Below are 19,962 nucleotides of genomic sequence, written 5' to 3'. Positions count from 1 at the left end.
GTGTTGCACATTTGAATACTAATTGACTCAAGTTACTTTTTTTTGTTTCAAATTTGACTCTCCTTAATTAATTTAGAATAAGCGTCAACTGAAATTTTAAAATTAATTTTAATAAAGATGATAAATAGACCATATATATATATAGCAAAACAAACAAAAAGAAAATTATAACAAAATATTAGCTTATATGATAGAAGGGGACATATCAACATCTATATCTATTATATGTATAAAAGAAGAAGGGTCGAACGTATCCATTCCAAACTCCAAAACCCGTCCAATGATCCAGGACCATTTGACCCGCCGAGTCACTGAATCGAACAACTTCCAATTCCAACTTCCAAGCGCGTGTTAGAAAAGAATCCAAGCCCCACTAAATACGACCAGAATAATTTATGGAGGCATAAAAAGGAGAATCAAACACAAGAACAAATACATCGCATTCACTTATTTGGGCCATCACATAAGGTCGTCTCTGCAGAGCTCTCAAATTTTCTGCAGAAGTAGCCCAGGTCAGTCCTCACAGGTCCTCAATTTCGTTTTTTTTCTTATACCCTTTATTTCTTTTGTGATGATTATTCAAATTGGTTCATTGATTTTTTTACTTTTGTTCCCGATTGTAAGGTGGGTAGGCAGAGGAATCGTTAAAGATGAGGTTGTTGAAAGTGGCAACGTGTAATTTAAACCAATGGGCTATGGATTTCGATTGTAATGTGAAGCACATCAAAGAGTCCATTGATGAGGCTAAACGTGCTGGGGCTGTCATTAGACTTGGCCCTGAACTTGAGATTAGTGGATATGGGTGTGAAGACCATTTCTTGGAGCTCGACACTGTCACTCATGCGTAAGTTTTCTGCTTGTTTTATCTCAATTCGGTTGATATTATCTGAAAATAACTCCTTTTGGTTATGGGAAATTGTTTCTGAATTTTTAACAAAACGCAATTTGTGGGGTCCTTGGTTTATGTCATTTTTGTAAGCTTAATATTTGGAAGTGTATTGCTAGGCATATTTGATGGTTTCAAGCTTCTGGGGTGCTCAAATTTCTTGTTTTAGGATACTTATGCAGATGGGAATGCTTGAAGGATATACTGTTGGGTCCTTGGACCGATGGGATATTGTGCAGCATTGGCATGCCTGTTATTAAAGACTCTGAGCGCTACAATTGTCAAATTATGTGCTACAATAGGAAAATTATTATGATACGCCCAAAGATGTGGCTTGCAAATGATGGGAATTACCGGGAGCTCCGGTGGTTCACAGCATGGAAGCTAAAGGACAAACTTGTGGATTTTCAGCTGCCTAAAGATGTTGCTGAGGCTCTGTCGCAGACTTCTGTGCCTTTTGGCTATGGATATATTCAGTTCCAAGATACGTGAGTCCCCAAAATACTTGTTTAATTTTCTTTCGTTTTGCAAGTCCAAAATTCCTATGTAACTTCTGATTGCTGCATACTGACAAGTTGATAATTGGATGTTGCATGTTTTTTTTATAATTGAATTTGTAGAGAATAATACGAGAGTCTGATGCCTAGTTTGTTTTTATCATGTTAGAGCTGTTGCTGCTGAGGTTTGTGAAGAACTATTTACACCTATTCCTCCTCACGCTGAACTTGCTTTGAATGGGGTCGAAGTATTTATGAATGCCAGTGGAAGTCATCACCAACTAAGAAAACTTGATGTTCGTCTTCGTGCTTTTATAGGTGCTACTCATACTCGTGGTGGAGTTTACATGTATAGTAACCACCAGGGTTGTGATGGGGGCCGCCTTTACTATGGTATGCATCATGCTTTTGCATAAAATTTAGTTAGTGTTGCTTTGCATTTTCTTTCATGGTACTCATAGTACACGAATAACATAAATGATATTTTATATGTACTTTATGTGGGGCCATTTTTAATTTCTGCATGCCTATATGTGCAGCATATTGTGATTTGTGTGTATTGTTTACTGTGGGTTTTGACATTTGTAGTTTGCTGAAGAAAACAAAGGATTAATTGAAGTTTATGTTGTGTTGCAGATGGATGTGCTTGCGTCGTTGTAAACGGTGATCTGGTAGCTCAAGGGTCACAGTTTTCTTTGAAGGATGTTGAAGTTGTGGTTGCTCATGTGGATCTTGATGCGGTATGAAAATACTTCCTAGCTTCCTTTGACTTCTTCAAACAATGAGGCGTGTGATGTTTTACTTGATCTCCTTATCTCATATTTAATAACCCAAGCTACTTTCTCCTTTTTCACCTTATCATAAGTTAGTGTCAATTGAATGGTCATTTGTTGAACTTAAATGATGGGTATTCTCTATCAAGGATGCTTTGGGGGTCACGCTAGATATTTGTAGAAACACTACAAAGTATAGGGTTCAAATAGTTTATAATGGTTTTAAATTCTCGTTGTCTCCCCATATTGGCCTTATGGTGCCCAAGAGCCTCTGGAAATATTGTGTGGTGGGCTATTAACATAATGGAGGAGTGGAGCTCAATATCCCAAGTGTTAAAAAAATAAAATAAAACAAAACAAAATAAATCTATGGCGTTTTCTTTGTCTTCCTGTCCTTTTTGCTGCCGGTTTCAAGAAGTTTGCTTGCTGACAGGTTGCTAGTCTTAGAGGATCTATCAGCAGCTTTCAAGAACAAGCAAGCTATAAAACTAAAGTTCCTTCCGTGGCAGCCCCGTACAGTCTATGTCAATCATTCAATCTCAAAATTTCCCTTTCAAGTCCTCTTGAGGTTAGTTCCCACTCACTCAATATCAGTTCAACAGTATTTTAGTTCATTGTCCACTTGAGGAGAGTTGCCACGCATTCAGTATATTTCCGTAGTATTTTAGTTCATTTTTTTAAAGGCTGATCTTTCTTTACTGCAATGTGATTGATGAATTATAGATTAAATATCACTGTGCGGAAGAGGAAATAGCCTTTGGACCAGGTTGCTGGCTATGGGACTATTTAAGACGAAGTGGAGCTTCTGGATTTTTGCTTCCTCTCTCCGGTGGTGCTGATAGCTCCTCTGTTGCAGCCATAGTAGGCTGCATGTGTCAGCTTGTCGTAAAAGGTTGCTTTTGGGTTTTTATTTTCCATGGACACAGCTAGAGTAGCATTGTTCTGGTATCTCTATGTGACAAGTTTATCTAAAGTAGTATACAACGAAGGATTAAGTCAAATGAACATGGGATTGCCCATTAAGTCATCAGGTATTAGATTATTGATGTCTCCATCATATAAGAGGATGGGCAAAAATTCAAAAGTAAATAAATGATATTTAAAGGAATCTGTTCCTCGAAGAACCTTACAAAAACCCACCCTAAGTTTTATTAATGATAAGTGGAGTATAATTAGAAAATTTGCTTGATACCCTACAGGAAGCATGGGGTTTTACTAATTCATACACTTGCCACCAATCACTCACAACTTGTACTCTCTTGGTTGTTTCTATGCATTGGCTTGCAGAAATTGCTAATGGAGACGAACAAGTGAAAGCTGATGCAATACGGATTGGACATTATGCTGATGGAGAGCTCCCAACCGATAGCAGAGAATTTGCCAGACGAATTTTTTATACTGTATTTATGGGTTCTGAAAATAGGTGAGTTCAGTGGTTAAGTTTGTTTTCTAATAACTATAGGTGCCTGAACTGGGCCACAGAGTGCCTCAACTGTATCCCATGGAAGACCTGCTTGACCTTGCCAAAATATAGCAATGCTTTAGTCCACGAATTCATCTTGATTTATTGTCTGCATTTTAACATGAACGTGAATTTGAACTGAAAGATCTGGTTTAGGGTTCCGATCAGTTTAATATATTTTATCTTTTAATAAATAGGTTGTACACTTTGTTCTTTTTGTTATAGCTCAAAATCTGGTGTCATTCACTAACCATGCTTGCTCCATGTAGCTCTGAAGAAACACGTACAAGAGCGAAGGTTCTAGCACATGAGATTGGTTCATGGCATCTTGATGTTTCCATAGACGGAATTGTTTCAGCACTTTTATCTTTGTTCCAAACACTCACTGGAAAACGTCCTCGCTATAAGGTGAAAATACCTCTTTTTCTCCTTCAAGTTTTATTGTATTGTGTACACAAGGGAAGGGCATGGTGAATGGTGCTTTTCTGCAAGTGCAGATTTTACTTTCTTCATATTGAGATAGTTAGGTCAATTCGCTTTGTCCATGTAACACTACATGATTTCATCTTTATCCCTATCTTTTAGGTATTTGGACTTTTGCGATTTATTAGCTATTTATATGTCATCTTCGTCTTGTTATGCAGGTAGATGGGGGATCTAATATTGAAAATTTAGGTCTGCAAAATATTCAAGCTAGAATCAGGATGGTTCTGGCTTTTATGTTTGCATCACTTTTACCTTGGGTACATAGCAAACCGGGATTCTACCTTGTTCTGGGTAGCTCCAATGTCGACGAAGGATTGCGTGGTTACTTAACAAAGGTTTGATATTATTCAAGCTATTTCTTTTCCCTTCTTGAATTTCTATATACATCTGCCATGTTTTCATTTTACGAGTGTCTCATCTGGTGTTTGGATTCTCAACGCAGTATGATTGCAGTTCAGCAGATATAAATCCAATTGGAAGCATCAGTAAGATGGATCTTCGAGCATTTCTTAGATGGGCTTCCACCCATCTTTCCTACTCATCGTTGGCGGATATCGAAGCTGCTCCACCTACAGCTGAGTTAGAGCCAATCCGTTCAAACTACAGTCAGGTTCTTCTCTTCCACATCTCACACTTCAGTTTTCCTCTGAAAAATTGATCTTCAGATGCATTTTATCCCAGAGTTAGATCCGACTTTAAATAATTGTTTCCTGTGTTAATGTTTTTGGATATATTATTTCAACCTATGCTTAGATTCAACATGTTCTTGCCCATATGTCTGATTGAAGAAGTTTTTTTCTCTCTCGAGACAGTTGGATGAAGTTGACATGGGAATGACTTACGAGGAGCTCTCAGTCTACGGAAGAATGCGAAAAATTTTCCGCTGTGGTCCAGTGTCGATGTTTAAGGTTTGTCTAATATTTTCACATAACTCTCTCGCTCAAACAGTCTTATAGACCTTAGTAACTCTTTGTTCTTGTTTCAGAACCTCTGCTACCGGTGGGGTGCTAAGTTAACTCCTTCTGAGGTGGCCGAAAAAGTGAAACATTTCTTCAAGTATTACTCCATCAACCGACACAAAATGACTGTATTAACGCCATCTTATCACGCCGAGGTAGGTATCATCGATTGTACTGAAATTTATGGTAGAAAGAGGTATCAGAACGTTACAATCTACTCACATATCTTTCTCGTTCTCTTACAAGTTTATTTAAATCTCATTGCAGAGCTATTCTCCAGAGGACAATCGGTTCGATCTTCGACAATTTCTTTACAATTCGAGATGGCCATATCAGTTTCGGAAGATCGATAAACTTGTAGAAGAGTTGAATGGAGATGGTATTGCTATCAAAGAATCAAGTGGTATGGGGGTTGTAGCAGCAGGCTCAGGGAATCCCAAGGTTGGACTTTAATGTCCAAAGGCATAAATTGAGTTTTTTTTTCTCTTTCATCAAATTGGATGCAAGAGGAGATTGGAATTTGTCATAATGTCTGTTTATTTTTTTTAAGAATAAATAAGGAATGATGCTTTGTAACTTAAGAAAAACAGAAAATTTCACATCTGCAGCAGAAAGCTGAGATTCTTGTATATTTTTTCTCCAAGTTAATTTTCAAAAAAAAAAAGTTTTTTGTTTTCCTTTTTGGCGTATTAAGTTTTAATTTCTTTCAGTTTAATTCGTAGGGAGCTCAATATCATTTTCAAGATTAAACCAAAAAATAAAATTAGTTAATTTGTCTTCTAGTATTAAAAATTTTATGCATTTGAAATCTATTTATAAAAAATATTCAAGTGTCAAATTATCTAAAGTAAATTATTCTTCAAACATGCTTGATTCTTGCAAGTCGAAGTAATTAACACTTTATTAGTAAGTAAAAGCCATCTCTATAACTTTTCAAAAAAATTAATTAATAATAATAATATTTATAAATTTAATTTTGATACATCTTTTAAGCAACAAATCATTTAGAATTTGGTATTGAGTAGATAAATTCAGAAACTTAGGTAAACTTAAGAAAATTTGACATAAACTTATTTGTACTTTATTTTGAATTTCTAATAGACGTGTGGAAAAGGGATATTAAACTCATGTAATTGAAAATTGAACATAGGAGTTTTACTTTTTAATAACAATAAAACCAAAATCCAAAATGTTTCGAATAGCTCCACCGTACCCATTAATAATGGAGAATGCAAAGCATCATTCGCAAAAAAGAAGGAAAAAAAAAAAGTTCAACCATCCTATCTAAAGAATTACAGTGAGTTTCTTTTGCCATTCCCTACTACCATTTCTCTATGTCCTCATCATTTTCTCAACCAACCCTGCAGCCTTCCGAAAGAGATCAATAAAAATTACTAAACACTCTGTTTAAAGCTCATCGTGAGACTCGTCGTCTTCTGCTGATTCACCGCCAGGAGCACCACCGGACCTTTGGTAGACTGCGGTGATGATGGGGTTGCAGACGGCCTCCACCTCCTTGAGCTTCTCCTCATAGTCTTCCTTCTCGGCGCTCTGGTTGTCGTCGAGCCATTCGAGAGCATCCTTGACGGCGGTCTCGATCTTCTCTTTCTCATCAGATTCAAGCTTGTCGGCAAGCTTGTCCTTGTCATTGATCTGGTTCTTCATGTTGTAGGTGTAGGTTTCCAGGCTGTTACGCGCATCAATTCTCTCCTTTACCTTCTTGTCCTCCTCGGCGAACTCCTCGGCTTCACGAACCATCCGGTCAATCTCCTCTTGGCTCAACCGACCCTTGTCGTTGGTGATGGTGATCTTCTCGGATTTACCAGTGCCCTTGTCTTCGGCTTTAACGTTCAGGATACCATTGGCGTCAACCTCAAAGGTGACCTCAATTTGTGGGGTACCCCTGTTCAATTCCAAAAACATAGTTTAAACATCGGAAAACATTTACAAATAAATACATAGTAATGAAGGGTCAAAGGGAAGAAGTGTACCTTGGTGCCGGAGGAATTCCAGTTAGATCGAATTTTCCGAGGTTCCTGCAGTCTTTAGTGAGACTCCTCTCACCTTCAAAGACCTGAATTGAAGAATGTTTTAGGAATCAATAACAGGAAGAACATAGAGCACTATCGTGTTTTATAGATATCGTTTTTTTTCAAATTGCAGTACCTGAATGGAGACGGTGGTCTGTTGATCTTGGTAAGTGGTGAAAACCTGAGATTTCTTTGTTGGGATGACAGTGTTTCTGGGGATCAACTTGGTCATCACTCCACCAACAGTTTCAATTCCAAGTGTAAGAGGGGCAACGTCAAGAAGAAGGATGTCTGAATGCGAAGAGAATATCAGATATTGTTAAAAACAAATTCAGTTCATCATTATATTTATAAGCAATAAAAGAATCAAGAATTTATACCTTTGGTTTCTTCGCCACCTTCTCCACTCAAGATACTTCCTTGAACAGCAGCACCATAAGCAACAGCCTCATCAGGGTTCACACCCTTGTTAGGTTCCTTGCCTTCAAAGTAATCCTTGAGGAGCTGTTGAACTTTGGGAATCCTGGTACTACCACCAACCAGAACAATCTCATCAATTTGGTTCTTCTCCAAACCTGCATCGTCCATGGCTTTCTTCACTGGTCCCATGGTCTTTCGGAACAAGTCATTGTTCAACTCCTCAAAACGAGCTCTGGTCAATGGCTCGGAGAAGTCAGTACCATCAAAGAGGGACTCAATCTCAACGCGGACCTGGTGCTGGCTACTCAATGCTCTCTTGGCACGCTCAGATTCCCTTCTAAGCTTTCCAAGAGCTCTGTTGTCCTTGCTGATGTCCTTTCCGTGCTTCTTCTTAATCAACTTGATGAAGTATTCCATTATTCTCTGGTCAAAGTCCTCACCTGAAGAAATGTGTGCACATAATCATTTCAAGGCCAGTAAATTCAGAAGCAATCGATTAATATCCTATCATATAACAACAGTAACAGGAAAATGGATCACTCTACTACATTTCTTTAAACCACCTTCGAGATATATTTGTTTCTACTTGGGCAGAATTAGAAGAGGCAGAGATTAAATTAGTCCAATAGTTATGCATGAGGGATGATAAGGCTCGGACTAATAAAGCAAGACGGTGTGCGGTAGTTTTTCAAAAACATTCCATTAGTATATGAAGCAACAGCCATAAAAATATTAAATCAGCAATAAATTCTTACCTCCCAAGTGAGTGTCTCCGTTTGTGGCAAGAACCTCAAAAACGCCATTGTCAATGGTCAAGATACTGACATCAAAAGTACCACCACCAAGATCGAATACAAGAATATTCTTCTCGCCACCTTTCTTGTCCAAACCATATGCAATGGCAGCCGCTGTAGGCTCATTGATGATCCTAGCAACGTTGAGACCAGCAATAATACCGGCATCCTTGGTTGCTTGCCTTTGGGCATCATTGAAGTAAGCTGCAGGCAAAATAACAAAATTCAGTAAAGAAACAGGCAGCAAAAGACATCAAAAAACTATTTAATTGAGGAATGACAAGCATTATGAATGTTCCTTTATTCACCTGGAACAGTGACGACGGCGTCCTTGATTTTCTTTCCAAGGAATGCTTCCGCTGTTTCCTTCATCTTAGTTAGAATCATAGCACTGATTTCCTCAGGGCTGAAAACCTTGGTCTCACCATCCTTGATCTTCACTTGAATGTAAGGCTTTCCATCCTTATTCACGATCTTGTAAGGAACAAGCTTCATGTCTTTCTGAACTTCTTTATCATCAAACCTATTTAAAAAAAAAAAATTTGCATTAGCGAACCCTTTTAAATAATAAATTCTCAATCAGTGAAAGTGATGGATGCATACTTTCTACCGATAAGTCTCTTGACATCGAAGACTGTCCTTTCAGGGTTAACAGCTGCTTGATTCTTCGCAGCCTCACCGATCAATCTCTCACTATCAGTGAAAGCGACCCAAGAAGGTGTGATACGGTTTCCTTGGTCATTCGCTATAATTTCTACATGACCGTTCTTGTAGACTCCAACACAAGAATAAGTAGTTCCCAAATCTATCCCAATAACAGTTCCTAATTTTGTTGCTTCCTCTTTCGCAATGGAAATTGCAAACAAACCTCCTGCAATGCAGCTTTCACCAGGTTAATACCAATAAACTCATACATTTGAAAAAAAAAAAACAAATGCATCCCAACATTTTCCTTCATTTAAACTAAAAAAAAATCAAATCAACAATTCAACGAACATCCATGGACTACTACACTCAAACATTACGCCTACGAGCGATACAATACTAAAAAGAAATGCCGACATGTAGTGACATCTAATGAAACACCACTACCATTATCAACTCAACTATAACAAAATTTCAGATAAAACACACCAACTCAATACCCTAATCATAAACCAAATTTAAAAGATAGAGAAACATAAAGGATTACAATGCATAAACATAGAAAGCAAACAAAAATCCAAAGAATGTCGCGTAGATCGCCACGAATCTCAAAGACATCACCATAATAACAGTATCAAGATCCATTGAGCTACCATTATCCCGTCTAAAACGAAAAAAAATCAGCAAATGCCAATAAAAATACTCCTCGATCTATAACTAAAACTCCATAACAAATACCACCACGAAACTAGCAAACATCCGTTACAGTAAAAACAATCATACTACAATCTCCTGAAATAAACCGCTAGAAAACCGAATCTCACACCACCTAGAAGATCTAAACACTTTCCCTAAAGCAAACTAAACAAGAACAAACCAGATCTAAGGCAAGGGGAAAAACATTACCGAAGAAAACAATTGCTAGAACGATCAGAGATCCTCGAGCTCTCCAGGAGCTAGCCATGGCGATAATCTTGTGAAAATGCAATCTATGGAAGCTGTGAACGTTGAGATTATGAAGAAGAAGAAGGATTTCGCTTTCGTTTTTTGGGTTTAGAGATTTTGGAAGAGACTGAAAGCGGGAGGTGTGGTTTTATAGAGAGATCGATGGAAATTTCTGGTTGCCACGACCATTGCATCTTGCGCAGGACCATGTCACTCTTGATGACGTGGACCAATAAGATTTCGTGTAACGTGTTAGCAACCAATAATATTGCGTCTAGCGTTGGGGTGATGCGGGCCGTTGATTTGGCTTTGATTACACGTGGCAATATTTAATTGGAGCTGATACGTACATGTTGACCCGTTTTAAACTCCATCGATCTCTCTTTGATTTACATTTTTATTTTTATTTTCCTATGTTTGTGAAGAGGGTTCTACATAGTTCCCCAAATTAAAGTGTTGTCATAGAAATAGTAAAACTAAAATATTCCAATCTTTACTTTTAAATTCAATTGTAATTCAACTTTCAAATTCAAACCTAGAGATATCAAAAAGTTTAATTAATTTTGACTTCAAACAAAACAACAAATCATATTTACATATAATAATAAGTTTGTTTCAAATATTTACAAATATAATAATTTGATATATTGGATTATGAAAATCCAATATACTTAAATCTCAACAAAAAAAAAAAAAAGACTATATGCTCTATATGTTATTGTATACAACGTATAAGTTATATTAGATATGTTATTGTAGTCTTGTATCATTAAATTTTTATAGTCGACTCAAAATAAAATGAAAAGTAATAAATACGATGATATAGTTAAAAAAAGTAATAGCATCTATGCCAATTTTGGAAAAAGAATACCAGAGGGTTACCTTGTGTCAAAGTCAAAGTGAATGTGCTTAGTTTTGATTAAGGTTGAGGTGAATGGGTCATGTGTTGTGCATATATAATAAAAAAGATCACCCTAAAACTAAAATAGAGTAGGGAGAGATGTTTGGGTTTGGCCAATACGAGTCAAGTATTGATAAAATCTTAAATTTTATTATTATATTTGTATAGTTGAAAATTGTTTCACTTTGTTTTTTTTTCTTATTTTTCTAGTTATAACATTTTATAAGAGATTAATTGATACATGAGTGATATTGTATTATATGAATTATATTTATTCTAAAAAAAATTGATACGAACATGCACCATAAATAACCTTTAGCATAACCGAATATATTAGAACTTTTAGTACAATTGTTTCCTTAATCTTGTTATTTAGTGTAATGTCAAATATATAAAGACTGCTATAGAGTAAACCAAACAGAAAATAAAATGAAAAATATACAAATAATGCATGAAAATATTTTTCAAATTTCATACTCCTAGTTGGAGCATGAAGATTACAAACATCCTGATGGAATGAAATAATAAGACATTAGATTTTGTTGGGTTTGTTACATACTAAGCCCAAAGTAGAAAGCCCATTGGATCTATTATACGACGCCTACATAATTTATTTTTTTCTCTTTTTCTGTAAATTATTCAGCCCAAATTATTTTGTTGGGTTTGTTACATCCTAAGCCCAAAGTAGAAAGACCATTGGATCTATTATATGACGCCTACGTGGTTTCTTTTTTCTTTATTTTCTTTGTAAATTATTAAGCCAAATTATTTTTTTGGGCTTGTTACAACCTAAGCCCAAAGTAGAAAGCTCATTGGATCTACTATATGACGCCTACGTGAATTATTTTTTCTCTCTTTTCTTTGTAAATTATTAAGCCCAAATTTTTTATTGGGTTTGTTACATCCTAAGCCCAAAGTAGAAAGCCCATTCGATCTATTATATGAGGCCTACGTGATTTCTTTTTTCTTTCTTTTCTTTGTAAATTATTAAGCGAAAATTATTTTGTTGGGTTTGTTACATCCTAAGCCCAAAGTAGAAAGCCCATTGGATCGCAACGTGATTTCTTTTTTCTTTATTTTCCTTGTAAATTTATTAAGCCCAAATTATCTTGTTGGGTTTGTTACATCCTAGGCCCAAAGTAGAAAGCCCATTGGATCTGTTATATGACACCTACGTTGTTTCTTTTCTCTCTCTTTTTTTTGTAAATTATCGAGCCTAAATTATTTTGTTGGGTTTGTTACATCCTATGCCCAAAGTAGAAAGCCCATTGGATCTATTATATGACGCCTACGTGGTTTCTTTTTTCTTTCCTTTTTTTGTAAATTATTAAGCCTAATTATTTTGTTGGGTTTGTTACATCCTAAGTCCAAAGTAGAAAGCCCATTGGATCTATTATATGACAGCCTACATGGTTTCTCTTTTCTTTGAAAATTATTAAGCCAAATTATTTTGTTGGGTTTTGTTACATCCTAAGCTCAAGTTTTACAACTTGCAATGGTACTCACGTCTTTAATATTTTATTAATTAATTAATATATGTTGAAGCGAACAAAAACTAAGTAGCCAAAACGAATATAACTCAAGTGATATATATTTATATCGTGGACTTAAAGTTATATACTCGATTTTTACTTACAAAAAGAAAAGTTGGTAAGGAAGGATTGTATAGGATGAATAAAAATACATATTGAGAGATAAAAAAAGAGAAGGCTAGAATGGAAAGAATAATCCTTTACGAGTCAAACAACGATATCCTTTCTTCTGATTCTAAAGGAAAAAGAAATAGACCCCTAATATTCTACCTCGTTTGATAATTGTTAAAGTTAGGTTTGGTGATTATTTTGTTTAATTTTTTTTATTTTTTCTTTTTTATAGATTTACGTTTGTTTAATAAAAAATTTCATTTTTGTAAAACAAACAAATAAAATTTTGAAAACTATACATTTTAGTTTTTAAAATGTTCACTTGATTTTTTAAATTATTAATAAAAATAATAAATAAAAAATCATATAAATTTATTATGGGAAGCATTGCTTATAAGCTAGATTTTGATAAATAAGTTTGACAATATCTTTAAAAAAATATAGTTTTAAAACATATTTTATTTTCAGAATTTGACTTGAAATTCTAGTGTTTATCTGATGATTGTAATAATTACAATATAAGATTTGGATGAAAATTAGCATAAATTATAAAATCATTATCAAATTAGGCTTACTTAATCTTGTTTATTTGCATAGTAAAAAACTTTTCAAATATGTTTTACCATTTCCCCTCTTGTATTGAAAATTCTCAACATAAAATTGGTTATAACGCTTAAGCTAAACTTACTCCCAAGTAATTAGTTGCACAATTGTAAAAAGCATAAACACATAATTTAGTTTAGGTTCTTATAGAATAACGAAAATTCTATACAAATTTTTTATCTCACAATTTGTATCTTTTAGATTATATTATTTTCACAGTGTGCATTCTCTTTTGCAAATCACATTTTTTCTTCTTCACTTCAAATAAATCTATCATCCATATCATAAGAAAGTTATATCTGTTTTTTCTATCTGAATTTTGACATCAACGGTAATGGTCATTCTCGTGGATATATATGCATACCATAAATATATGTTTTCATTATTTGACAAACTATTGATTAGTTTGCACTCCTAATTAAGAAGATTCACTTCACACACCCATAATAGACAGATGGCAAACCAAATGGCAAAGTAGCAAAAAGTAGGGCACTCAATCATTGTTCCATAAGACCAAAAGAAACCCTCATTTTCTCAATGTGATTAACAAATTTCTCAAGGGCCACATCCATTCAATTCTTTTCCCATCTGTACATACTGCATCTCCATCTCCATGTTTGGCAAGCTGGAAAACCAAGACTTTAAAAGCATTAAAAAAAGCACTTTCCATAATGTAAAATAGTTGATTAAACTTAAAACCAAAAAAACAAATAAAAATATATATCATTAATTACTTGAAAACTATCTGAAGTGGTATTAGTCTTCTTTTTGTTTAGAGATAGGAATGAAAGTACAAGAATAAGCATTTGATGCTTCCTTTTATGAAACAAAGACCATTTCTTTGTCCCAAATGCCTTCAAATTTCTTTTGTGCTGTGAAATTTTGGTCCCTCCAAAAAGGATCTACCCCTTCCTACAGCTTTTTCCTACTGTGTGTTTGTATGAAATTCAAACTTACCTAAAATGTTTGTGGCCTTGACATGATCTTATTACAAATATTATGACTCACTTTTTCACTTTTGATGTGATGGTAGTTGATATAATGCTATTGAAAAAAGTGTTAGTAATCAATTCCTTTGTTGCAATAGCCAAGAGTGATTACGTGTTTGGTGGATGCCACTATTGCAATTGCCTAGAGCTTTGACGAGGTGTACTTTGGTTATTGTATTCGTTAATGTCCATTTCTTCTTATGTGTGTGTTGTTTTGTGAGCCTTTCTAACTGGAAAGTGATAAACTATCCCATTAGAGATTTGTCGTTGGGAAGTAGTTTTAATTTCCAGTAGAATTTATCCATAGATTAGAAGGATGTGCAAAGCAATTAATTGCTTTTGGTGAAAAGAGAGAATAATATTGACTGATCAAAAACTTCTTCCCACTAATATATGCTCCTAAAGAGAGTGTGTTGTAAATCTTCCATTGTATTTTCAAATAGTCTCCTTCAATTATTTTGGGTCATGATCAATTAAACTTCAAATTTCTATAAAAAAAAAAAAACTCTCTTATTTTAGTATATGTTTATCTCATTGACTAATCCAATATACCATTTGATTTGCTTTTCCTCACATCTATACAAGACAATTGTGTTTTGATCTACTATACCTTAGCTATTCATTTCATTATGATTTACATTTATATTGGAAAATTAGTGGAGTGTGGTGTTTAAATTAAAGTGAATAAATCAAACACTGATCGATACACATTAGTCAAATTCAATAAGGATGCAAAAAGAAAAAAAAAATTAAAGAATGATAGGGATATGAATATGGAAGGATTTTCTTGAAGTAAAAGCACATGGATAGCTAGTTCACTTATAGTAAGATTAAATTTTCAACTTTGAGATCATATCAATATATATGTATTATTACTGTTATTACTTCACATTCCAAGCCTCAAATTCTACTAAAAAAAAAGGTATATTGTCTTTACTCTCTTCTTAGTACTATTTGTCTTCTCAAGAAAAGCTCACTACATTTCTAGGGTATTTGGCCAGCTAATTGCTAGTCCACCAAATTTGAATTTTTATAAAACTTAGGTTGGAATATTAGATATAGACATGCTCGGTTTCATCATCAAAATAAATCGATGAGAAGTTTAGGAACATAACTAATGTAAATACTCTATAATTTTAAAATTTTAAATTATACGAATTCAACTTAACTTATTAGTTGAACACCGACAAGTCTAGCAATATCTTAACTCAAAAAGAAAATAAAATAAATAAACACAACTCATAAAACGAGAGGAAAGCTCTTTTTGGTTTTAGTACATATTTTGATCTATTATGGTTTCTCTATTTTTTTATTTCAATAAATCTAAACGATTTATCTACGTATTTTTGTAGATCTTAAATTTAATATTTTAAGTTAAATATAAAAGTACATGAATTAATTTAAGATTCACAATAAATATATATATATATATATAAAGATTAAATTCAAACAACTAAAATGATGTTTTTAACCTAAACAAAATCACTATGCAGAAGGAACATACCAAAACATCAAATACTAAAGTTGAAAATTCAAATTACTAAAAACGAATGAAAAGGTTTGTAACGATGTCGTAATTGAAGAAAGAAACAAAAGTGAATTGATCCTTGATATCAACCATCGTTCTTGTGAATATTTCGATGTCACAAAGGGAAGAAATATCAATTTGGGTGCAATAAAACTCTTCTTAGAAGGGAATGAAAAAATAACCTTAAAAAAATTGATAGGTTTGAACTTTATATTATAAAATTAAATGTCGAAATTGGAATAGAGTTGAAATGAAAATTATTGTGAAATCGTTCACCGAATATATTTTGTTTAAACATTGAAATGCCATGTGAGTTGTAAATCAATTATTGGTAACAAAAGTCATTTATTCGAATAATGTGCCCGAATTAACTTCTAGATTCCCTCCACCGACACACCCGTCTATTTTTTCTTGCCTTTTCTTAATTATATACTTTAGTCTTTAAAATTAATACAAAGTATCTAACAGTATTCTCAAATACAACCAAACACCCAAATATTTACAATTTTAAAAATAAAAAACCTAAAAACCTAAAATAAACAATATAAAAAATGTCATGACATCTAATATATTTAAAAACGATGATCTTAAAAAATCAAATAACAATTAGAAAAAAATATATTATTGAATAAAATAACAATCTGACTAAAATTTAAAAAAATATCGAAGAAAGAAGGATAGAAAGAAAAAGAAAAAATACTTACAAAAAAATGATGATAAGAAAAAGAAAAATTGCAAACAAAAGTAAATTAAAAGGGAGGATATTAAAATATTTCTGAAAAATATTGAGAAGAAGAATAAAAACTATGAAAATAAAAAATATCCCAGGAGATGAGGATAAAGAAGGACAAACCTAATGTTTTAAAAAATGATAAATTTCATATATATTTTTTAATGACACTTTTGTTATATTTATAAAAATTAAGTAATTATTTGTTTTTAAACTTTTCAATAATTAAATATTTATTTTAAATATATATATTTTTAGGAGGGTTTAACGGAATATTGAAGTGATTTACAATTTATGAAAAAATGGATAAAATTTGTTATATTTTTTAAAAGTTTAATATTTTGTTATTTTTAAAAATATCTTTTTCTTTATTATCTTTCCAAAACAATAATAAAAAAAAGAAACAATACCGTTTTTTTTAGTTTATTTCATTTCTATATAAAGTTTAATTGACTCAAAATTTGAATTTGATTTGTATTTAATGTGTAGTTCTAGAACGTTATACTCTTATTTAGTTTATTTGGAGATTCATTAATTTCAAGATTTATAATTTTAACTTAAATTCTTAAAGAAGGAAACTTTCGGTTTAGTTAACACCTATTAAATAATTAAAATATGGTAATTCATTTAAATATCTCTATTTTCCATGGCTATTAAGATAAGTATGAACTTTAACTTTTCAGATTTTTTTTACTAATCATGACTTTCTTCAATTTTGCAAATATTTTCTATGTTAAGTTGTTGTATCTTCTATTTTTCGAGGGAAATAAAAAGATTTTTAAAAGTTTTTATATATATATATATATATATTTTTAAAATCATCTTTACTCTAGCTATATGAAACTGCATGAACTCTCGATAAAATATATAAATTAAAATTTTCAAAAATAAAAAATTAAGTATAATGTTCAAACTATTAACAGAACTCTATATTCAATGACATGATTGGAGTTAACTAAGTAATATATGGTTTGATGTTAAAGAAATACCAATCTGATCTATGAATTAACATATATATCCTTTAACATCAAATATATCTATCTGCCTCTATCTTGGTAGTAACTACAACAGATTAGGACTATTGTTTAACCTTGAAAAGCATATATTATATTAAAAGTTAATAATAATGTCACGTTATTATCTTTTTACTCCAATTTCAATTTTCACCAACTTAAAAGTGGTACAAATTATGGTTTTTAGACAAGAAATGATATTATATTACTCTTTTTTTTGCCTTGTATTTCTAATTTGACAAATTATTCCTTAATATAAAATTTGACGTCATTTGTAATTTAGTACCTCTTTTTCTGTTTCTTTCCAAAATATTCTTGATTCTTGGAAAAATAAAAAGTACAGTTCAGAGATAAGATAAGATGCAAATTTTATAAACGAAAAACGTAAAACGAAAAAAAATATGGAGCGGAAAGAATTTGTTTAATTTCTTTTATTTTTATTTATGAGAAGTGTAATGATATAAAAATGAAACTATATATAAAATATTATTATATTTTATAAATAAATTTAATATTTACTCTTTTTAAAAAATCGTATTTATTTGTTTATTATTATTATTATTTACAAGAACAGACATTCAAAACAATTTTTAGAAACAAACCATATAAGAATACAATTTATGAAAATACATAATTTCGAAAACATATATCATTGAAAGGTAATTTTTTAAGTTTAAAAATCAAATAAACAAAAGTATATATGATTACTTGAGACCTAAATTTATAGTTGAATCAATGCTCTTCTTTACCATAAAAAATTGAAAACTCTTATTCTCTTCAATGTAACAAATAATTTAATAGATTCCACCTAACTTTCGAATTATTTTATTATTTTCATATCGTTAAACATATAAAAAAATATAAAAAGTTTAAAATGGGAAAGGCTATTCAACAAATCATATTTCTATCTTATTATCATATATATAGTCTTCCAATAATATAATGAGCATGATTATTTTACCTAACTTTTTATTTAAATAAAAGAGCAATTTATACATATTTTATGACCGCAGGGAAGTTGGTGTTAATCATTGCTTCTGGACTACCTCGAGATTTAATGGGTTAATTTAATACTTTTATATTTCATCTCAATAATTGTAGGAGAGAATAAATTTTAGATTTGATCAATTTATAATAAAAAATTTTATGAATGTTTATTAGTAATATTTTTTAAATATTTAGATTGATTTGGATTATATTTGAAGATGATAATTTTAGTTAGAATGAAAAGAAAAAAAAAAAAAGTAGAGGTGAGACTCAAACATAAATTAGTTCAATGCACTTAGAAAGCACACCCACCCAATTAAAAGCAAGGTGAAAGGTGTCTATAAAATATTGGGTTTGAAGGAACAACAATAATTGTAATTATAATTATAACATTTTGAAAATATGATAATAAATAGTGGAAACGCACCGTTTAGTGCTATTGAGGAAGTAAAAGCGCCAACTCCATGACCGCTTCACTCCATATTTGTGATCTACCCTCTAAATTTCTATTTTATTTTATATTAATATATCTTTTTTTTCAATAAAGAAAGACCTTAAAATACGTTTATACTTCCTAACAAAAATAAACATAATTAACTTTATTTTCAAACGTAAATAGTTTATCAATTTTTTTATTTTTATAAAATCTTCCGTTCAGAACTTATTTGATTTTACTCGTGGATTCTAATTTAAGAAATAGGCATTTTAAAATTTAATCCATAATAAATATTGATAGATTGTCATGAAAAAATCCTATCGATAATTGATATTGATATAATATGAAATTTTGCCGTATATAATATGCTGTACTTTAGAGATATTTTCAATCGTTTTATCTAAAATTTACGTGAAAATCCTAAATTTAAGTTTTTGAATTTTTATAATCAACATTGACTAGTAATATTAATAAATATTATAAATTAACTCTGTAGAAGTTAAATTTGAAATATTAAAATACACAAGAGCATTTTAACCACCAAAATTATTATTATCGTCATTTGATTTCATTAAATTTATTGTACTTAATACATATTCAATTTAATTTGATACCTACTTTAAATTAATTTAAAATTCCTATTAATTTGTTGCTTTTTTTTTAAAAAAAAGATCAGCCACTTATAGATTTTCAAAACATATTCAAACGACAACATTTCTTATGAAAATCGATGTTTTGTAATTTACTCAACTTCAATTAATAATCTTGAATGACTGACTTTTTAATGTCTACTGATTAACGAGACATTTTTTAAGTTTTGAAGTTCGACTTATTAAAATGATTTGTTGTTAATAATTATTTTAGGAAACATGTTAACATATAAATTGAGGTGTATATGAAATAAAATAACAAAATGGCAAATGTGAAAAATTCTACCAGAAGTGGAGTGAAATATGCACATTAGTTAATATATGGTTTATTTGTTTTATATTTTATTCAAATTAACAAATATCTAACTCAATAATCGTCAATAGTATCATTAATTATTAATCAAAATATGCTAATTAATTAATAAACATAAATGGTAATGAGTGATAGTTATGATATATGTCGATCAATTTAATGTATGTCAACTAGCATTGACTACAATTTTTGGAAAATAATAATTGCTCTACTTCATATATCAAACTACTTAGTATTTAGTATATGGCTTAGAATATGAACATCTAGCAAAC

At 31.6% G+C, this 19,962-nt stretch overlaps 2 protein-coding genes across 3 annotated transcripts; one reads left to right on the top strand and one right to left on the bottom strand.

Moving 5' to 3' along the window:
• Positions 1-271: 271 nt before the first annotated feature.
• Positions 272-5,740, top strand: LOC101207747 (glutamine-dependent NAD(+) synthetase). Of its 2 annotated transcripts, XM_004143815.3 has the most exons (14): positions 272-512; positions 625-844; positions 1,069-1,374; positions 1,553-1,776; positions 2,020-2,123; positions 2,590-2,724; positions 2,880-3,048; positions 3,444-3,579; positions 3,888-4,026; positions 4,263-4,439; positions 4,547-4,714; positions 4,917-5,012; positions 5,090-5,218; positions 5,331-5,740. In XM_004143815.3, the coding sequence occupies exons 2-14, from the start codon at positions 651-653 to the stop codon at positions 5,514-5,516; spliced, it is 2,163 nt and encodes a 720-aa protein (XP_004143863.1). In that variant the 5' UTR covers positions 272-512; positions 625-650; the 3' UTR covers positions 5,517-5,740. The 2 variants fall into 2 exon arrangements, with proteins under 2 accessions (XP_004143863.1, XP_011654697.2); XM_011656395.2 differs by lacking the exon at positions 272-512 and having other exon boundaries at positions 702-844; positions 1,056-1,374.
• A 543-nt stretch (positions 5,741-6,283) lies between these two features.
• Positions 6,284-10,004, bottom strand: LOC101207505 (luminal-binding protein 5). Its single transcript, NM_001305774.1, is given in 8 exon segments — positions 6,284-6,966; positions 7,055-7,137; positions 7,230-7,384; positions 7,474-7,953; positions 8,269-8,511; positions 8,616-8,830; positions 8,911-9,178; positions 9,859-10,004. Coding segments are annotated over 8 exon segments (1,998 nt in total). The 5' UTR covers positions 9,917-10,004; the 3' UTR covers positions 6,284-6,470.
• Positions 10,005-19,962: the final 9,958 nt, after the last annotated feature.

Source organism: Cucumis sativus, chromosome 5 (genome assembly GCF_000004075.3).
Source record: "Cucumis sativus cultivar 9930 chromosome 5, Cucumber_9930_V3, whole genome shotgun sequence".
NCBI lineage: Eukaryota > Viridiplantae > Streptophyta > Magnoliopsida > Cucurbitales > Cucurbitaceae > Cucumis > Cucumis sativus.
Note: the sequence above shows the minus strand (reverse complement) of the source record. Positions and strands in the feature narration are given on the sequence as shown.

What these genes read in the sequence shown, in the direction of transcription:
- LOC101207747 (XM_004143815.3), top strand. Translation starts at nt 651, where the DNA reads ATGAGGTTGTTGAAAGTGGCAACGTGTAATTTAAACCAATGGGCTATG. An exon ending in GTCCAGTGTCGATGTTTAAG is followed by an intron (nt 5,013 to 5,089) that starts GTTTGTCTAATA and finishes TTCTTGTTTCAG; the next exon opens with AACCTCTGCTACCGGTGGGG. An exon ending in CGCCATCTTATCACGCCGAG is followed by an intron (nt 5,219 to 5,330) that starts GTAGGTATCATC and finishes ATCTCATTGCAG; the next exon opens with AGCTATTCTCCAGAGGACAA.